Below are 19,227 nucleotides of genomic sequence, written 5' to 3' on the forward strand. Positions count from 1 at the left end.
GGTGCTAGGATTACAGGCATGAGCCACCATACCCAGTCAGGATCTCCTGTAAAATTATATTGTTGACAGACAACATGAAGAATTATGCTTCTCAAAAGTTAGTTATAGATTTGTACAATATTCATGGATTTCTTGTTTCAGTTTTTACAAATTCATAGCCTTTATTTTGAAAATTAGCTGTTAGCAACAATTTTGTCTAGGAAATTGGATATATATTCAAGTGAAAGAAGGAGGTACAGTTACCTGTTATCTTATTATAACAAACAAGTAAGTATAATGCATTTGGTACTTTAAAAACTGCACCCAAGTTATAGATTATTGGAATTAATAAAATTCATTGGATCTATATTTTTTTAAATGGGCAGTGTGATAGCAGAACCTCTTTTAGAATGATAGAATTCCTCTGGAATGATTGGATAACTTCGCTTCATCCTTGACTTTTACCTTGGAGGATTTCTTACCCCTTTTGGCTTCTCAAATTTGACTATTAAAGTGCTGCCATTAAAAGTAGGAACATAGTTTTAGGGGAGAGTACCAGCCCATGACCCTTCTGCAAACTCCTAACCTCAAGGCAGTTTCCCTGGAATTGCGATCTATGGAATGTTTCAGGAGTGTGAGGAGGTGTAATTTAAGGCTATCCCAGCAAGGATATGCTTAAGGATAGAGGGCCCAGTAGCATCTGGAGACCAGAAAAGTTAAACTGAGGCAGTCAAATTAGCTTCAGACTCAATTAAGCTGATGGGTCAGCCTGGGAGAAATTGCAGGATGACTCAAAATCCCCTCCCACCCCCACAGCAGCCACGTTCCATCTTCAATCGTGGGTTCTTTCCAGGTCTCCTGGTCTTCTGTAACCTTGTTAGGCTTGTCCCTGAACGTGGCTACCGATCCAAAGACACATGATCAGAGAGGCAATTAGAAAACCGACCTTTTCCAAAGCAAGCATGTTCTGTTGGGCTTAGAAGTTTCATGTCCTAATATTGTAGGACCCTGTGCATCTCTCTGGAGATGAGGCACATGAGTCACATCTGTGATTCTTGCTTTTGCATCAACATCTCATGAACAGGCAATCAGAGCTTTGGCACCAATGTATTTTCAGTTCATATCTGATATACTGAAATCCACCTCCTGCTTTGTAGTTTACTGGCAAGCTGTTTTTGATATAAGACATCTAGAACACTGTAAATATATAACATTTTTATTTCTCTATTATACCTCAATGACGAAAAAGACATCTAGAAGCAACCTCATCAAGAGAGATACTGAGGCCGGGCGTGGTGGCTCACGCTTGCAATCCCAGCACTTTGGGAGGCTGAGGTGGGTAGATCACTTGAGGTCAGGAGTTCGAAACCAGCCTGGCCAACATGTTGAAACCCTGTCTCTATTAAAAATACAAAAAAGTTAGCCGGGCATGGTGGCGGGTGCCTGTATTCCCAGCTATTCTGGAGGCTGAGGCAGTAGAATCACTTGAACCCGGGAGGCAGAGGTTGCAGTGAGCAGAGATCACACCACTGCACTCCAGCCTGGGCAACAGAGTGAGAGTCCATCTCAAAAATAAAATAAAATAAAATAATAAAAAAGAGATATATTGATAGCTGTTGTTGGAAATTTCAACTTCCATCTCACTTCTGGTAACTTTTTGGAAGTTTGAACAAAGTGGAATAAATACACACACACACACACACTCTCTCTCTCTCTCTCTCTTTTATTTGTTTAAGGTTTAATGAAATAGCCGTCATATGATCATTGTTTTTGAAAGATGAAAATTAGTTGCTAACTGTACATTTTGGGTATGTGAACTATTTGGATAGAACTCTGAGAAATGCTTTCAGAACAACAAACAAAATCATAGGAGAAATAGCCTAGTGGGAAGGGGCATATAAGAGTTGTTGAAAAAGTTACTTCTTGAGAAACCAGCTCTAATGCTGGGCAAGTCACTTGCTTTGGGGGAGGCCTCAGCTGCTCTCTCTATAAGATTGCAGCAGGGGTGTAGTGGGAGTGAGTCTTCAGAGATTTTATCTACTAATACGACAGTCAAATGGAGCATGACTTTGTGGAAGCCTCTTCTCTTCCACCCAGAGGGGCCAATTTCTCTGTCCCAGTGAGATGTGACACTTGTATGGTCCCTGCTTGGAGACTTCCCTCTTCTGGAACCTGCCCTGGCTCAGGCATGAGGGCTGACTGTCACCCTTAGATGGGAGCCCAGCACTAAAGCTCAGGTGTTGGCAGTGTTCTTGAGGGAAGGAAGAAGACCGGCCAGCCCTTTTGTTACTGCACAAGCAAACAGCTTCTGGTAGCTGTACAAACACATGTGCTTTCTTTCCTCACTATATTTCTCTAGACAGATTTAGTGCTGCAGAAGGGTAGAGGGCAGTCACAGGAAGGAGTTCCTGGTTTTCTTTTGGCTATGCCAGATGGGGAAAATTCCTCCTATCTTGTCTTTTTGGTGTCATCCTCTCTCCCCCTTGCTGATGTGCTGCTGCTCTGTTTTTTTTTTTTTCCCTGAGACGGGAGTCCTCGCTCTGTCGCCAAGGCTGCTAGTGCAGTGCGGGACTCAACTCACTGCCAAGCTCCCCTCCCGGGTTCAGCCCCATTCTCCTGCCTCAGCGTCCCGCGTAGCTGGGACAAGGTGCCGCCACCACACCCCTCCACTACTTTTTTCTTTTTTTTTTTGTGTATTTTGAGTAGAGACGGGTTTCACCGTGTTGCCCCAGGATAGCGTCTCGATCTCCTGAGCCTCGTGATCACCGCTCGGCCCCCAAAGTGCTGCGGATTACAGGTGTGAGCCACCGGCTGGCCCCCCTTTCTTTATAATTCTCATCTCTCCTGGAAATGTGCATGTCAAGTTCAAAAGGGCACAATGTTTTGGTGAGGAAGAAGTGGGAGAACAGGTGCCAGATGGTAACTAGGGTCATCATTTTCCCTTCCCAGCCAGCTTCCTGTGAACGTGTGTGTGTGTGTGTGTGTGTGTTTCTTTTGCCAGCATCACTGAATCTCTCTGCTGTCTGGTATTTCAGGTTTTGGTTTAGGGAAAAGTAAAAATCATTTATAATCCCAGCTGTCATTTAAACCACCCCTTTGTGAGTAGCATATGGTCCACTGTCTCAGTTCATTGTCCTAAAGATGCTTCATCAGAAAGGAATGACTTCCGCCCCATTACTCTCTGTCCCCTTACTTTGCTTTATTTTTCTTCATCAATCCTACCACCACCACCCACTGCTTGAACAACCCACTATTATTTGTCTATTTCCCCATCCCTGGTAGAGTAGGAGCCCCATGAATGAAGGAACTTTGCTTCTGTTGTTCACCACTGAATCTCTGAGGTCTGGAACACACCTGACATGTGATAGGCACTCGATAAATATTTGTTGTGGCTCATAGGAGCCCTGCAGAGTTAAGGCTGCAGTTGTTTGTGGAATTCATAAGTGGTAATGAATATTTATCTACTATTCCTCTTCCAAGGAGATCACACAATAATCAGGCTTTATACTATCCAGTTCTTAGGTCTTCTAAGTTATGACTTGTGAGGTATGTTAATTATGATAATGGAAGGCGGTTTATTTGGTTCAGATTTATTGACATGTAATTTACACGAAGTAAGACTTCCCCTTTACAAAAGTATGATGAGTTTTGAAATATGGATACACATATGTATCTGTCACTGCCATGCTCCTTTTCAGTCTGTTGTCCCCTCCACCCATGACCACTGGTCACCACTGCACTGATTTCTGTCCCCTTCTTTTCACCTTTTGCAGAATGTCATATAAATGGAATCATGCAGTATGTAGTTCTTTGTGTCTGGCTTATTTTTCTTAGCATTAGGCTTTTGGGATTCATCCAGGTTGTCACATGTATCAGTAGTTTGTTCCTTTTTCTTGCTGAGTAAGTGTCCTAGTTTTATTTGTTTGTTTGTTTGTTTATTTATTTATGAGAAGGAGTCTCACTCTGTCACCCAGGCTGGAGTGCAGTGGCGCGATCTCGGCTCACTGCAACCTCTGCCTCCCAGGTTCAAGCAATTCTCCTGCCTCCCCAGTAGCTGGGATTGTAGGCGCCCACCACCGTGCCCAGCTAATTTTTATATTTTTAGTAGAGACAGGGTTTCACCATGTTGGCCAGGCTGGTCTCAAAGTTTTGACCTTAGGTGATCCGCCTGCTTCCAGCTCCCAAAGTGCTAGGTTTACAGGCATGAGCCACCACGCCTGGCCCGTTTTATTTATTCACCAGTTGATGGTCTTTTAGACAAGTAGTTTTTCCAGTTTTTGGCTATTCTGTATAAGGCTTCTATAAATATTAACAAATACCTAGGATGGGATGACAGGGTCATATCATAAGACTATATATATAACTTTAGCAGAAACTGTCAAACTATTTTCCAAAGTGGCTCTTCCATTTTACAATTTCCACAGTGTCTTGAGTCCCAGTGTCTCCATACACACGCTAGCACTTTTAATTTTTAATTTAGTGGGCATGTAATGATACCTCATTGTGGTTTTAATTTGCATTTCTCTGCACCTAATGATGAGTGTTTTTGTTTATTTGGGAAGGTTTTAATTTAGCAGTCCGTTGTATTCTGTAGATATTAAGAACTTCAAAATATCAGTGGCATTTGCAGTTAAAATTTCTTTAAAAAATTGGCCAAAGGTTTCCAGCAGTCACTTCTGCCATGCCCAAACTGTATGAAACAAGGCTGAGGTGTGGAGATTGTCACATTTTGGCAAGGGGTGATCACTTGGGTGACTGATGAGACCCAGAGAGAGTGTGCCTTGGGCTTGAGGGTGAGGACGGGCGGAAAGTCGACTGCATGGCCCTGCTGGCCTTGGGGGCTGCCCAGTCCTTAGCTAAACCTGGCGGTTATGGGAAGCAGACTTAGATTCTATTACATTTTTCAGGATGCCCCAGGAGTCACCTGGGAAGCTCAGCAGTCCTTTGTGACTTTCAAGCATATGGTAGAAGCAGCTGAACACAGAGCTCCCTCTCTGGGGATAATTTGCCCAAATCATTTAATCAAGCTTGAGAAATGAGTTACCAGAGGCCCAGGAGTGCCACCACCCTTGAATTCTGGCACCCTATTTCTCCTGTCCATCTCTTAATTAATTAAGCAGACATCCCCGAGTGTTTACGACAAGCCAGGACCCTTTTGCATACTAAGGAAAACAGGGATGAAGGAAACAGGAATGGTCCCTGCTCTGACTCAAAAGGTAGAAATCCTCTTTCTCAGCTGAGCCTTCCTAGGGAGCACGTAGGAAGGGCTCTGAACCCACATGTCAGTTGCAGGGGAGGAGATCAGGAAAGGACATTGAAGAAGTGGAGACCTAAGTTTGAGACCTAGGAGTTAGCCAGGCCAGTAGTGCTTGAAAAAGTGTCTTAAGACAAGAGAAGTCACCAGTGAAGTCCCAGTGGTAGGAGAGCGTGCAGCATATTCTGAGCCTGTACACACACCCAGGGCATTGCTTAGCGGGTGGGGAGTGGTGAGAGAGTAGTAGGCTGGAGTCCCAGAAGGGAGGCCAGGTAGACCTGGGTGAGCACTGGACTCTATGTTCAGGTGCTGAGGAGCTGGCAAAAGGTTTTAAGTGGGGGAGTGGCATATTCAGATATTTGGTCTAGCTGAGTAACTTTGCGTGCTCTGTGGCAAATGGATGGGAGACCAGTGAGGTGGCGGTTGTGGTCATCTAGGAGCAGGATCAGAGTGGCCTATTGACTGGGATGACTGTGAAGTGGGATCCTTTCCAGCCAGTAACTGGAAATGTGTATGAAGGCAGAAGTGAGTGTGCTGCATTTGAAACATTGAGAAATCTAGTACATAGTACTGTCTCTTTTATAGCTTTCTTTTTTTTTTGGTTTTGGTTTGTTTGTTCACTAACTTGGAAAACTGATGTGGAAATATCCCTTTGGCTTCAGTTACCTGAGCAGAAGGGGCCAGGCCTTGCCAAACCCTCCTCTTAGGACAGAATTGCTCCCAGTATTGATCATTGTGTTCTGAGATGAGGGAGCAAATTGTGCAGGAGGCCAGGTCAGTGCCAAGGTGGGCGGGAGGAATTGGAGCAGCAAGCTTGCCTATTTGTGCCCAGCAAAGCCACAGTAGAACTTTCTACTGTGGCTCTATGCTACTTCTTAGCAACCTTCTCCGTGTGCTTCCTGGAGAGTCCTTGGAGTCAGAACCTTTTTTTTTTTTTCTTTTTTTTGGAAACCCAGATACTTTACTTCCAAGAAAATGCTGGCCAGGAAAACTCATCCTTCCCTTCTTCTCATGAACGTTGTGTAGAGGTGTGTCTTCTCTTCCTTTGAGCTTCTCCACTCAAGGTTTAGGGGAGGTGATATTCTGTATTTGGGTTTGGCTGTGGGTACTGCACCATTAGGCTATTAAGGTTTCATCCTTCCTGCTTTGCCCCTCCTACCTTTCCGGAAACCCACAATGGATTTGCTAAAAATAATGGAAAGTCCTGTTTAGACAGGATATAACCATTTCTCAGCTAGAGGATATTGTTGGAATGAAGAAAGATAAATGGGGAGAAGGGAACTCACATTGCTTTGGCACTTACATTAAGCCATGTACTGTGTTGGGAACTTATTTATATTATCACGTTGAATCCACAGAACACCATACAAGGTAAGTATTGTCATCCTCATTTTACAATGAGGAAACTGATGCTTAGAGAGCATAAAGCCTTGGCCAGGGGCACATAGTTGGGAAGCCGGGGCTAATTCATGCCTGGGCTCTTTCTGGTACTTTTCCTTTTTTAATTGTACCCTCCTCAGTGTTACCTTGGGGATCTGAAAAGGTTCATGTAGCTTCTAAGTCAACGAAGTGATTCCTGGAGAGCAACTTCTGTATGAGAAAAATCTGGCTAATTATTTCAGTGTTTCTGGAATGCAAGCTCCGTCCTGAGCCATTTAGAAAACAATTTGGGATGACAAGCATGTGTCTCACAGTGCTGTTCTGGTTGCCAGTGCTGTGCTGCCAGTTGTCATCTTTGAACAAACTGATGCAGTGCTGCTTTAATTCGTCCTCTTTTTGGAGTAAGAAACTTTGGAGGTGTGTGTCCTTCTAGAAGTTTGCTGAGCAAATGGTAAAGAAAAGAAATAAGTCCTAAAGCTTACTATTTCAGAGAATTTCTTGATTTATTGGACTGTCAGTGAATGAATTAGAATACATAGTGGTAGGCTGTCTTTTCTTCTGAGACACTGCAATTTCCTCCAATCTCTTGACTTTTCTAGAAGTTTTAATCCAAGTCCTTGTTGGGTGGGAGGTAAAAGGATATTGTTCTACTAGAGACTGACCTTGGCATGGAGATCTCATTTGGACTCACAGATTTCTAGTCTAGTGCTTGATTTTATATCCATACCTTGTTACTGCATTCTTAGTTCCTTCTGCTCCTCGTTCCTCATGCCCAGTGTCCCACCCTACTCTTGCCCTGACTCCTCTAGAGGCCATAGTGATTCACTGAGCCATTTTATAAGCAGAGCTAGGAGAGTTCATGGCTACCAAGTGCCAGCGGGGCCGAATTTTCACCTGTGTGTCCTCCCTTCTTCCATTTTTCATCGTTTGCCCCCTCCCCAGCTTTAACTTTAGTATAACTACTTGGGACTATTCCAGCATTAAATAAGGGCAACTGCTGCATGGGTGGCTGGGACACACAGAAAGTAGTATCCCTTGTTCATGAGAAGACCTTCTTGCCCTAGCATGGCAAACAGTCCTCCAAGGAGGCACCTGTGACACCCAACGGAGTAGGGGGCAGTGTGTTCAGGTGCAGGTGGAACGAGGCCAGAAGTGTGCATATGTGCTGACTGTGGGAGCTTGTTTGTTGGTTTCACAGTGGATGCCCTGAGCCTGCCGTAGCAGACTTGTTTCTCCATGGGATACTGTTTTCTTTCCAGAGACACAGCTCTAGGGTTGTCCTCATTACCTGAGAGCCAGGTGTGGGTGGCATTTTCTTGGTGTTTACTCACACTCATGTAAGGCATGTTGTGGCTTTCCAGATTATGAAACTGTGCTTTTTTTTTTTTTTTTTTTGGAGATGGAATCTTGCTCTGTCGCCAGACTGGAGTGCAGTGGCACGATCTTGGCTTACTGCACCTCCATCTACCGGGTTCAGGCGATTCTCCTGCCTCAGCCTCCCGAGTAGCTAGGACTACAGGTGCCTGCCACCACACCCAGCTAATTTTTGTGTTTTTAGTAGAGAGGAGGTTTCATTGTGTTAGCTAGGATGGTCTTGATCTCTTGACTTCATGATCCTCCTGCCTCGGCCTCCCAAAGTGCTGGGTTTACAGTCTTGAGCCACCACGCCTGGTCAATGGTGCTTTTTATCATTTGAAGGACTGAGTTGTGTAACCCACTGAAAATTTAGTCTGTAAGGAAGTTCAGGGAATAGTATAAGTCACCCCAGGCTTGAGGCAAAATTTGCAAATGCTGCTGACTTTCTAAGTAAGGGGAGGCATTTTCTTAGAGAAGAGTTAGGTCTCTGGGATTCCACTATGCCATTTCCATCCTCAGTGTTCTAGCCACCTGAGAGAGGTCTAGTTTCAGAAATGCATTCTTCATTCCCAAATGATAACATCCATGGAACTAAAATGATTAGGACCATAACAACTAGCTCCTAGCCTGCTGTCGGAACACCTCCTGAATCCCTCTTTGTGGGTGAACCCAGAGGCTGGGAGCTGGGGACTCATGACCCATTGAGAAGCAGTCATGACGCAGAGCTGTGTGGTGGAGGTCTCAGCTGAGAGGGCTGGATTAGCAGTCCTCACTGATGTATGGCTTTGCAGCAATAACTGACGGCTGTTTCCCCTCCTGCTTTATCTTTCAGTTAATGACCAGCCACGGCGTCCCTGCTGTGAGCTCTGGCCGCTGCCTTCCAGGGCTCCCGAGCCACACACTGTGGGTGCTGGCTGAGGGAACATGGCTTGTTGGCCTCAGCTGAGGTTGCTGCTGTGGAAGAACCTCACTTTCAGAAGAAGACAAACAGTAAGCTTGGGTTTTTCGGGGGCGGGGTTCTCTCATTCTTCTTTGTGATTTTGAGTTGGGAATTGGAGGAGGGAGGGAGGGAAGGAAGCTGTTTGGTTTTCACACAGGGATTGATGGAATCTGGCTCTTAGGGACACAGGACTGTGTGGTCCGGATATGGCGTGTGGCTTATCATAGAGGGCAGATTTACAGCCAGGTAGAAGTAGTAGCTTTGGTTTGTGCTGGTGCACAGGCATGAGTTCTGATCCCTAAGACCTGGCACCAAATTGCCTGACCACCCCACTTTTTCCTTTTGCCGCAGCCCTGGGAGCCACCTGGCTCTCCAAAAGCCCCTAATGGGCCCCTGTATTTCTGAAAGCTGTGAGTAAAGCGAGTTAATGGCCCCACTCTTAGAGATCAATACTGGGTATCCTGGTGTCAATCTGGATTCTTTCCTTACAGATTTGTGTCAGGCCTGGAGGAATATAATAACTGAGACTTGTTTTATTTCTGCGGAGGGTTCTAAGCCATTCACTTCCCAGATAGGCCAATAATGCTTTGAGTAATCTGGAGATCATCTTTAATGCGCAGGTGAATGGAACTGTTCCACAGAGGGGTGTGAGGGCTGTAGGGCAGAGTGAACTCCCTGAAGCTCAGACGTCAGCTCTTTGTCTCTCTATCTCTGAACACCCTTTCTTAGAGATCCCATCTCTAGGATGCATTTCTCTGTAGTTAGTTTCTACGTCTCTTGTTCCTGTTCTGCCTTTATTATTATTTTTTTTTTACTGGATTCTAAGCCAGTATCCCCACTTGGCTATCTTAATGCAGCTTAACATGTCTGTTACAAAAATGATCATCTTTCTGAGATTCAAAGGGCTACACGGGACTTTGGAGAGAATTTCATTCAGTTTTCCTCAAACTAGAATAATGCTTGCACTGTCTGTAAAAGAACAAAAGTGTCAAAGCATCCTTTTGTTCACAAAATTCCTTTTTTATTACAGTGTTACTTAAATATGTACATATGTAAAAGTAGATATAAACTTCTTATAGGCTATTATTATACAATGACATGACCCACACATATTTACAAATTAAGTGCAAACAAAGTTATCCAATCAATACCATTCAAATTAATACCTTAAATGTGGTGAGGCAGTTGTTGTTCAGCCGAAACCAAATTATAAGTTGCATGGCAGTAAATGCTGTCGTGCTGAGCGTTTGGAGTTTGGCCAGTCTATATTATCATGTACTAATGATTGAATTCTCCACCCATGTTTCTACTTGTACGACCTTAATTTGATAGTATTTGGCTTTCATTGGGTCCAGTCTCATCTTTTATAAGTTGAGTCTGCACCTGTTCCATTCTCATGAATTTGCTACAATTATACTGGTGCCAACACAATCATAAACACAAATGTAAACTTGGGGTTTGAAATCTTGTGCCAGAACTTGGCTTTAAAGTAAGCATTTAAAAAATCCATATGTGTTTATTAGACTTGGTTTAGGTGATGATTGAAATGAAAATAAAGTGTTTAAAATCCTCCTAGAGAACTTAAATATAATCCCTCAGCAATGTGTATACAGGTCTTCATTTGAGAAAAACTGATTGTGTTCGGCATCTCCTGTTACAAATGGGGAACCTGAATTCTCAGGTCTCTAGTGAGAGAACAGGGACTAGAATCTATGGATCCTATCTGTTTTCTGTAATTGTAAAGTATAATAAGATAATATTAATATAATAAAAGCAAACACTTAGAATGAGCTTCCATGTGCGAGGCACTAACTGATTAGGCATTATTAACTAGATTTATTCCTTTTAAGGCCCCATTATGTACTGTTATTTCCACATGTTGTAGCTGGGAAACGGGCTACTCAGAGAGGTTAAGTAACTTGTCTGAGGTCCACACTACTAACAAGGAGCACAGCTAGGGTTCAAATCCAGATCATCTGACTCTGGAGCTAGCACTCTAACTCACTGTGCCAAATTGCTTTGCAGTGGTATCATTATTTTGCCTGTCCCCCATCTGAGAATATTGAAGTTTCTGGTTCCTTCCTTGCCTTTCTCCCTGCCTTCCATGGTTATTCCCACATCTTGGTGTTCTAGTCCTATATGTCCGTCATTACTCTTATTCCTTCACTATGGTGTGGTCCAGGGCTCCTGCCCCTTCTTATCCTGGTGGAAGGGGCCCACTTGCTGGGAAATTGTCTCTGCCGTGGTTTATCCATGTTATGTGTCTATTAATGAGTAGTGGGAAGAATCATATCATCTTGGCAATGAAAGGAGGGCTATAGCTCTGGGGTACTGTAGTCTGAACCCCTTATTTTACAGATGAGAAAGCTAAGGTACAAAGCAGGAAAGGGATTTCCCCAAGGTCACCCAGCCAGCAACTGAGCTGCAACCAGAAGCTGAGATCCCTAGGACTAGGGCCAAGCCTCAGTCTGTCCCATCACAGTGACTTTTCTTCCCTCCTCCAAACTATTTTTGTTTTTTATTTTTTTGCAACTGCATAGCAACTTGAAGGTAGAAGAAAGGGCAGAGAAGAGGTTTTCCGTGCTTAGCCAGGGAAGGCATCTTGCAACAGGTTGTGGGGTTGGGTCATTCAAATTGGGCCAGACTCCACTGGTCTTGTTGCTTCTTGCTGGGTATTGCAGATGGGTTTAGAAGTGTTAGGATTAGAGAGATAGGCAGGTTTAGCTAAAGGCAGTTTGTAGCCTTGTGGCAGAGTTCTTGTTAAAGAAGGAAGTGGGAGGCAACACCCTGACACAAAGGGGCTTAAGTTGTTACACCACTGCCTGCTAGCCTGTTTTCCTTACCTCCCTTCCTGATTTCTAAAGGAAGTGTATTTTGCTGAATCAGAAAGAAATGTGATTTATTTCAGGTTGCTGATGCTTAGATTGTTAGAGTTGGAAAGATCTGGCTTGCGCCTTGTACAATTGACAGAACTGGGGTTCAGGGGGGCATAGGTGTCCAGCGTTGGTCAGTCAAGAAAGTAGCACCAGAACCAGTCTCCTGGTGACCCTCCAGTTGCAGATCCTTTTTTGCTTTGCTCTCTCTGTATGCTAAAGCGCCTGTGTCTTGGAATCTCAAGTTTTGACTGATGGCTGCTTCCCAGTCCACCTGGTTTAGATTTCTAGATTATATTGTTTAGACATTAGAACCTCTTAAGGGTTGTGGGGCCACCTTGTTAGCTCACATAGTGAGAACCAGCCCTGCCCATTAGGTAGGGGAAGAAGTTAGCAGTCCATGATAGCTGTTGCCTGCAGTGTATGGAAGTTCATTGCGCAGTGCCTGCCTCCTGAGATGCTGGAGTGTATACGCTTGGCCTTAGAGCCCAACACAGAGCCTGGCCCTTGGGACATGCTTAGTAAGTATTTACTGAATGAGTGGGAAATGTCATAAGGCCCATTAGTTTGCAGGCCTTGAGGAGGCTCCCTTGCACTAGGAAGAATAGTTAGAATACATAAAGTCTGTCTGCTGCTGCCAGGAATATAGAAACACTATGTTTGGCGTGGAGCCGAACAGTATACCCCAGAGCAACCCTGTTGAAAGGCAGTGCTTGCCTTTTCATTCTGTGTCCTGGTTTGCTGGTAACTCCTGGGTCCCCCCCTCTCCTGTGCCCCCATTGTGCAGACTCACGGGGGACCATCAGCCGGGGTTAGTTTTCCGCTGTTTCTGTTAGGCAAAGAATAAATTGAATTGAGTTGTGAAAGTTGGGTGCAAAGCTCAGTTTGGTTCCAAAGTAACAGTTAACCTGTGTGGGTGGTAGGTATTCAGTACAAACAGGGCTGGGGACAGGAAGGGGAAGAAAACTTCAGAGCTTTCAGGATCCTCATCTGGTTTTAGCCTGATTCAGAGGCCAAGGTCCCTGTGGAACAAACTGGACAAAGTGAGAGTGGCCATATCGCCTCTTTTCTTTTGCCTTTATTATTAGTTTTCTCAAATAGATCTGACTAGTCGTGTGGCTGGGAAAATAGTTAATTGTGATTTTTTTTTTTTTTTTTAAACTGAGTCTCACCCTATCACCTAGGCTGGAGTGCAGTGGCACGATCTCAGCTTGCTGCAACCTCTGCCTCCCGGGTTCACGCAGTTCTCATGCTTCAGCCTCCCAGGTTCAAGCAATTCTCATGCTTCAGCCTCCCGGGTAGCTGGGATTACAGATGCACAGCACCACACCTGGCTAATTTTTGTGTTTTTAGTAGAGACGGGATTTTAGCATATTGGCCAGGCTAGTCTCGAACTCCTGACCTCAAGTGATCCACCCACCTCGGCCTCCCAACGTGCTGGGATGACAGGCATGAGGCACTACCCCCAGCCAGAGTACCACTATTTGGGCATTCTTCAATGAAAAAGAATGAACTATCCAAAAATTAAAACTCCTCATTTATGAGCTTTTAGAGAATTTTGCAGAGTAGATGGAAATGCTCTGCATCCTTTCCCCACTTCTGGTTTCACCTGACACATTTCTTCCCTGTCCTTACTCCTGGACCGGCAGCAGTGGTCATGATTCCAATCCCAGCTGGGCCACCATCTGTCTCAATGGCCTAGGAAAACACCTTTCTCCAGAGCTTTAGTTTTCTCTTTTACGGAATGAAGAAAGTTAAAACAAATAGAAATTTATTGTTTCATTTGGATAAATATCTATTAAGCACCTATTACTTGTGGGATGGTTAGCTGGGTATCTAGTGGTGAAGCAGTCAGGCATGAGTACTGTTTTCATAGAGCTTACAGTTCAGTGAGGCCAGCAGATGTGAAACATATCATCATGCAAATAAAAATATAACTGTAAACTGTGATGAGGATTATGAAGGAAAAAACCCGACAAACTGTGGTACTGGTGTTAGATACTAGCAGATGTGGTTAGGGATTTCATTTAGAATGACAGATCGTGACATTAAAGCTGAGAGCTCTGAAGTTCGAGTAATGGTGAGCCAGGCAAAGATCAGAGGCCTAGAGATAGGGAAATCCATTCCAGGCAGAGAGACTGGGGGTGCCTGTCCCCTAGGTCAGGGAACAGAAGAAAGCCAGTGGCACTGGTGGAGTGAATAAGACTGACTGGGGATGAGTTGGTAATAGACATGACCAGATCATTCAGGGCCTTGAAACTGGGGAAGGAGAATTTAATTTAGTATTTATTTATTTATGTATTTATGTATGTATTTATTTAATTTCGAGACGGAGTCTAGCTCTGTCACCCAGGCTGGAGTGCAGTGGAGCAATCTCGGCTCACTGCAACCTTTGCCTTCTGGGTTCAAGCGATCCTCCTGCCTCAGCCTCCTAGTAGCTGTGATTACAGATGCCCACCACCATGCCCAGTTAATTTTTGTATTTTTAGTAGAGATGGGGTTTCACCATATTGGCCAGGCTGGTCTGAAACTCCTGACCTCGTGATCCGCCCGCCTCGGCCTCCCAAAGTGCTTGGATAATAGGCGTGAGCCACTGTGCCCCGCGAGAATTTACTTTTATTTTATATGCAAGAGGATCCCCTGAGGTAGTCAGGCCACGTTGTCTGGTGACTCTTGGGATAGAGGGAACCTGAATGACAGTGGCCCAAGAAAGCAATTGTAATCATTATATATACATGGACCATTTTATGCTCTATTTTCTTCTTTCATTTAACATTATTTAATGTGCATGTTCACATATTTCTAAATCATCTTCTTATTTAGAATAATGATTTCTGATGTGTAGGCTGTGTTTTATAGTTTTGAAAGGAATACTTTGATATCCATTATTTTCTTGAGTCTCACAGCAATTCTGAGGTGTGTGCATTGCAATTTCTGTTTCACAGATGAAGAGAGTATTGTTAATAAGTTAATGGCCGGGCATGGTGGCTCACACCTATAATCCCAGCACTTTGGGAGACTGAGGTGGGTGGATCACTTGAGGCCAGGAATTTGAGACCAGCCTGGTCAACGTGGTGAAACCCCATCTCTACTAAAAATACAAAAATTAGCCAGGCGTGGTAGCACTTACCTGTAATCCCAGCTATTTGGGAGGATGAGGCAGGAGAATTCGCTTGAACCCGGGAGGTGGAAGTTGCAGTGAGCCAAGATTGCACCACTGCACTCCAGCCTGGGTGACAGAGTGAGACTCTGTCTCAAAAAAAAGAAAAAAAAAGGTTGCTAAGAGGAGAGCTGGGATCTTTTGGCTCCAAATCTACTGTAGGATGATGCCTTTGACATTCCTGATAGCTTTGCAGTAATCTATCAACACAGTTTTTAGAAGTTCAAACCCTGTTGCCAACATTTAGATTGTTCCATGTGTGCTGCTACAAATAAATTACTATAAAGATTCTATACATTTAATCTTTCATTATTTTTGTATCATTGGTGTAGGCCAAAATCTGAGGAACAGGATTACTAGGTTGAAGGGAAATGGCCTGTGAAGTATATGATCAGATGTCTTTGCAGAGGATCCAACCAATTTAAGTAGCCACCGTCAATGTGTGAGACTTTGTGGTTCAGGGAAGGCAGGTCTGGTTTTAAAAATCGTTTCCCCTCTCTAGCATTTTTCTGATGTGATCCTTCAGATTTTGCTTTAGTTTTCCCAGGTCTCATTGGCATGTACGCTGTTAGGGATGGGTCTAAAATTAATTTGTTTTCATATTCATATCATGTCATCCCAGTGATTATTTAGTAATTAATCACTATTGATTAAATAGTGATTCCTTTTCTAGTTATTTTTGGGACATTTATTAAAACCTGGATATGGTGGCTCATGCCTGTATTGCCAGCACTTTGGGAGGCTGGGGTGGGGGATTGCTTGAGACTAGGAGTTCAAGACCAGCCTGGGCAGCATAGCAAGACCCCATCTCTATAAAAATAAGGAAATTAGTCAGGCATGGCCGTACTTGCCTGGAGTCCCAGCTACTTGGAAGGCTGAGGTGGGAGAATTGCTTGAGTCTGGGTGGTCAGGCTGCAGTGAGCTATGATCATACCACTGTACTCCAGCCTGGGCAACAGAGTGAAACCCTGTCTCAAAAAAAAAAAAAAAAAAAAAAAAAGTGTTAAGGGGAGCAATTCTGGATTCTCATTTGTTTTGTTGATATTAAGTTTTAGTTTTTGGGTCTGATAGGAGGCCCAAATGTGCCTCAAATTTTGATGGGAAACATTTTCTGAGTATAATGGAAAGGAGCTCATTGCCCCCCATTTTACTTTTTTGGCCTTTCAGGAATATTCCTTTTTGAGTATTTGTCATCTATTTTTTCCCATGGGTGATTACCTTATTGAAGCTCAGAAAAGTAACCCTTATCGCTATTTTAAGTGGCAATTGTGCTAAATCTTATAAATTAGGCTTTGGGAATTTGGATATTAGAATTATCTCATCAAGAAGCAGAGGTTGGGCTCTCCTGGATTCTTCATCTCCCTTTATTTATTCCTACTAAAATTCTGTGGTTTTTTTATATTAAGAAGCACAAATGGTGGCCGGGCGCCGGGTAGCTCAAGCGCTGTAATCCCAAGGCACTTTGGGAGGCCGAGACGGCGGCGGATCACGAGGTCAGGAGATCGGGTAGGACCAGTCCTGGCTACACGGCTGAAAACCCCGTTTCTAACTACAAAAAAAAACTAGACCGGGGTGAGGGTGGGCAGGGCGGGCCTGTAAGTCACCCACTACTCGGAGGCTTGGAGGGCAGGAGAATGGCGTAAAAACCCAGGAGGCGGGGAGCGTTCGCAGATGAGCCAAGGATCGGCCACTCCACTCCGCTGGGCGACAGAGCAAGACCTCCATCCTCAAAAAAAAAAAAAAAAAAGAGAAGCACACGTTTGGCTAAGTTAATACCTAGGTTTTTTTGTTTATGTTTCTGTTATCACTGTGAATAGTATTCTCTTTTCCCCACATTATGTTAATTTAACTGGTTTTCACAGGCTTATAGCAATGCTGTTATTTAGGAGAATTTACCTTGGTTCTGATTAATTTACCCATACTTGTAAATCATTTGCAGCTTTTTAGTTAACTTTGTGAGTTCTCTTAGATTTATGACCATGCTATAAACAGAAAGGATATTTTCATCTCTTCCTTTCTGATGTTTATTCTTCTTGTTTCCTTTTTCATGCCCCATTGTATTGTCAAGAATCTCTCAGTACTAAGAAATGGCGACTTCATTTTTCAGCATGGAGTGCATTATTTTGGCTACCATGATTCAGAAGCCTCTTGCCCAATGCCCAATTTTATTCTGCTAGTTTTCTCTGTTCTTTGTACATGGCCCTTCCGCTGCCCTAACCTTGAATTGACGTGGATAAATCTCAAGAATTTAAGAGCACCGTGACTGTGTCCTCAGGCTAGGTAGTGAAATGGGTTCAGAGTGACTGGATTGTGGTCTATGAACTTCTGCAGCCAGCAGCAAAAGTCAGGCATGAATAATCAAGTGGACAGTGAACATCTGTAGTGTGTGAGATATTGGCATAACTATGAATGATGATTCAAGAGTGGTTTGATACATATTGAATAACATGATGATAAGTACTAGACTCTGTGGTAAGCCTTCTATGTGAAATACATTTAATTCTGATAATAATTCTAAAGCAGTGGTTCTCAAGCGGGGGCAGTTATCCCCTTACCCCACCCCACCCTCACCCTTCCACCAGGGACATAACATCTGGAGATATTTTTGGTTGTCACAATCCTGGGAATGTATGTGCTGATATTTAGAGGTTGAGGTCAGGGATGCTGCTAAGCTTCCTAGAATTCATAGGAGAGTCTCTCACAACAACTATCTGGCCCCAGAAGTCAGTAGGGTCGCTATCAAGAAAATCTGCTCCAGCGGTGCCTACTCATATTATCCCCATGTTGAAATCACAAGATGGGAAGTGCAAAGTGGTGCTTTAGTACTCGTAGAGCAGCTTTGACTTTGTTGAGAAATGCCTTTGAAAACAATGTTTCTCCCCATCTTCCCGCCCCATGGGGAGGTATGGGGTTGGGTGGGTAGGTACCAAAGCATGGTTTAGAAGACTTTTCTATAGGAATTTATAATGGTAAAGGATCAACTTCATTTCCAAGCTATTTATGAGGGTTTATGTTTAGGAAAAGTGCTAAGCTTAGAGATGGAGGAGAAATCTGATTTTATTAATGAGTGTGGCCATAATGGCATATCCTGGCAGAAGTCAAGTTTGGTTTCTAGAGGGAGGCTATTATGAAAAGAAATACATGGAACATTCGCCTGGGTTTGGAAGGTGAGTTCTAGGTTCAATGATGGGAAGAATTTTAGAGGTCCAAGGTAAAAGGGCAAAGATTGAATTTTGTCTCTCGTGAGTTCTTTGGCTGAGGTGGCGTGAACTTTGGAGACAGTCTCTTTAATTCACTCATACATGCTAGTGTCTCAGCTCAGCAAGGGCTTTGAGAGAGCAGGCGTCTGTATGCTCTGGTAAGTGAAGGCACAGTGCTTAAGGAGGTTGGGGTCCATAATGGCGAAGAGAAGGAGCCCTTCAGTCAGAGTGCCTTTGAATCTTGGCTCTGCCATTTGCCAATCTTGGACCATCGGGCAATACTCTTTGAATCTCAGCTTCCTCTTCTGTAAAATGTGTAGGAGTACTAATTGGATTGTTTGATGATTAAATGAGTTAATGTATATAAATAAGCACTCACAACCCTGGTGCATAGTAAGACCTTTTTAAGTGTTAGCCATTATTATTATCATCATCAATTTTTTTTAACCTCTTTTCCTGATCTGCTTACACTCGCCATTCAGCTGCTGCAAATGGCTTGTAAGAGTTTTTGTTTGCCTTTTGCTGTCAGTTGCCATGGGGAAGATCCATTCATTTTTTTCAGTCAACCAACATATTTTGAGCATCTGCTGCCCTACAGGATCCTAGATATGGGGGCTGTAGAGATGTCCAGGAACATAAGCCTTGATTCATTGGGTCAGATCACTGCTCAGCAGGGCTGGCAAATGGTAGGTTTCTTTTAAGTGGCATACCTTAAAGGTTTATGTCCCAAATGTAGCTTTGTGATGGCAGCGTGGTGGGTACAAAAGCACACACTAAAGGGTCAGTAGATCTGGGTTCAAACTTTGGTGCAGTTTCTTATGGCTCATATCTTGTTCAAACCTCAGTTTCTTCACTTCTAAAATGGTAATGATACAACCTACCCCACAGAGTTATTATGAATTAAATACTGGAGATGAGATACACAAAACGTCCTGAGTACGCAGTCGGTGCCCAGTATTGGCTGTAAGTATTATAAATCTACAAGCTGTGAATTCATCTTACCTCTGTGGATCCTGTTGATATTTCTAGACCATGCCACCTATTGGGGCCATTTCCTACCTGAGTCTCCCGTGGTGTCAAATAGA

At 43.8% G+C, this 19,227-nt stretch overlaps 1 protein-coding gene across 2 annotated transcripts in view; it reads left to right on the plus strand.

Moving 5' to 3' along the window:
- ABCA1 (ATP binding cassette subfamily A member 1) overlaps positions 1 to 19,227 on the plus strand; it is a 154,414-nt gene that overhangs the window by 17,254 nt on the left and 117,933 nt on the right. For both annotated transcript variants that reach the window (XM_017876728.1, XM_017876727.1), the window contains exon 2: positions 8,802 to 8,959. In XM_017876728.1, the coding sequence (XP_017732217.1) occupies positions 8,894 to 8,959 (66 nt within the window). In that variant the 5' untranslated portion in view covers positions 8,802 to 8,893. The remainder of the gene's footprint in view (positions 1 to 8,801; positions 8,960 to 19,227) is intronic.

The sequence above is a fragment of the Rhinopithecus bieti genome, unplaced genomic scaffold, assembly GCF_001698545.2.
Source record: "Rhinopithecus bieti isolate Rb0 unplaced genomic scaffold, ASM169854v2 scaffold_9663, whole genome shotgun sequence".
NCBI lineage: Eukaryota > Metazoa > Chordata > Mammalia > Primates > Cercopithecidae > Rhinopithecus > Rhinopithecus bieti.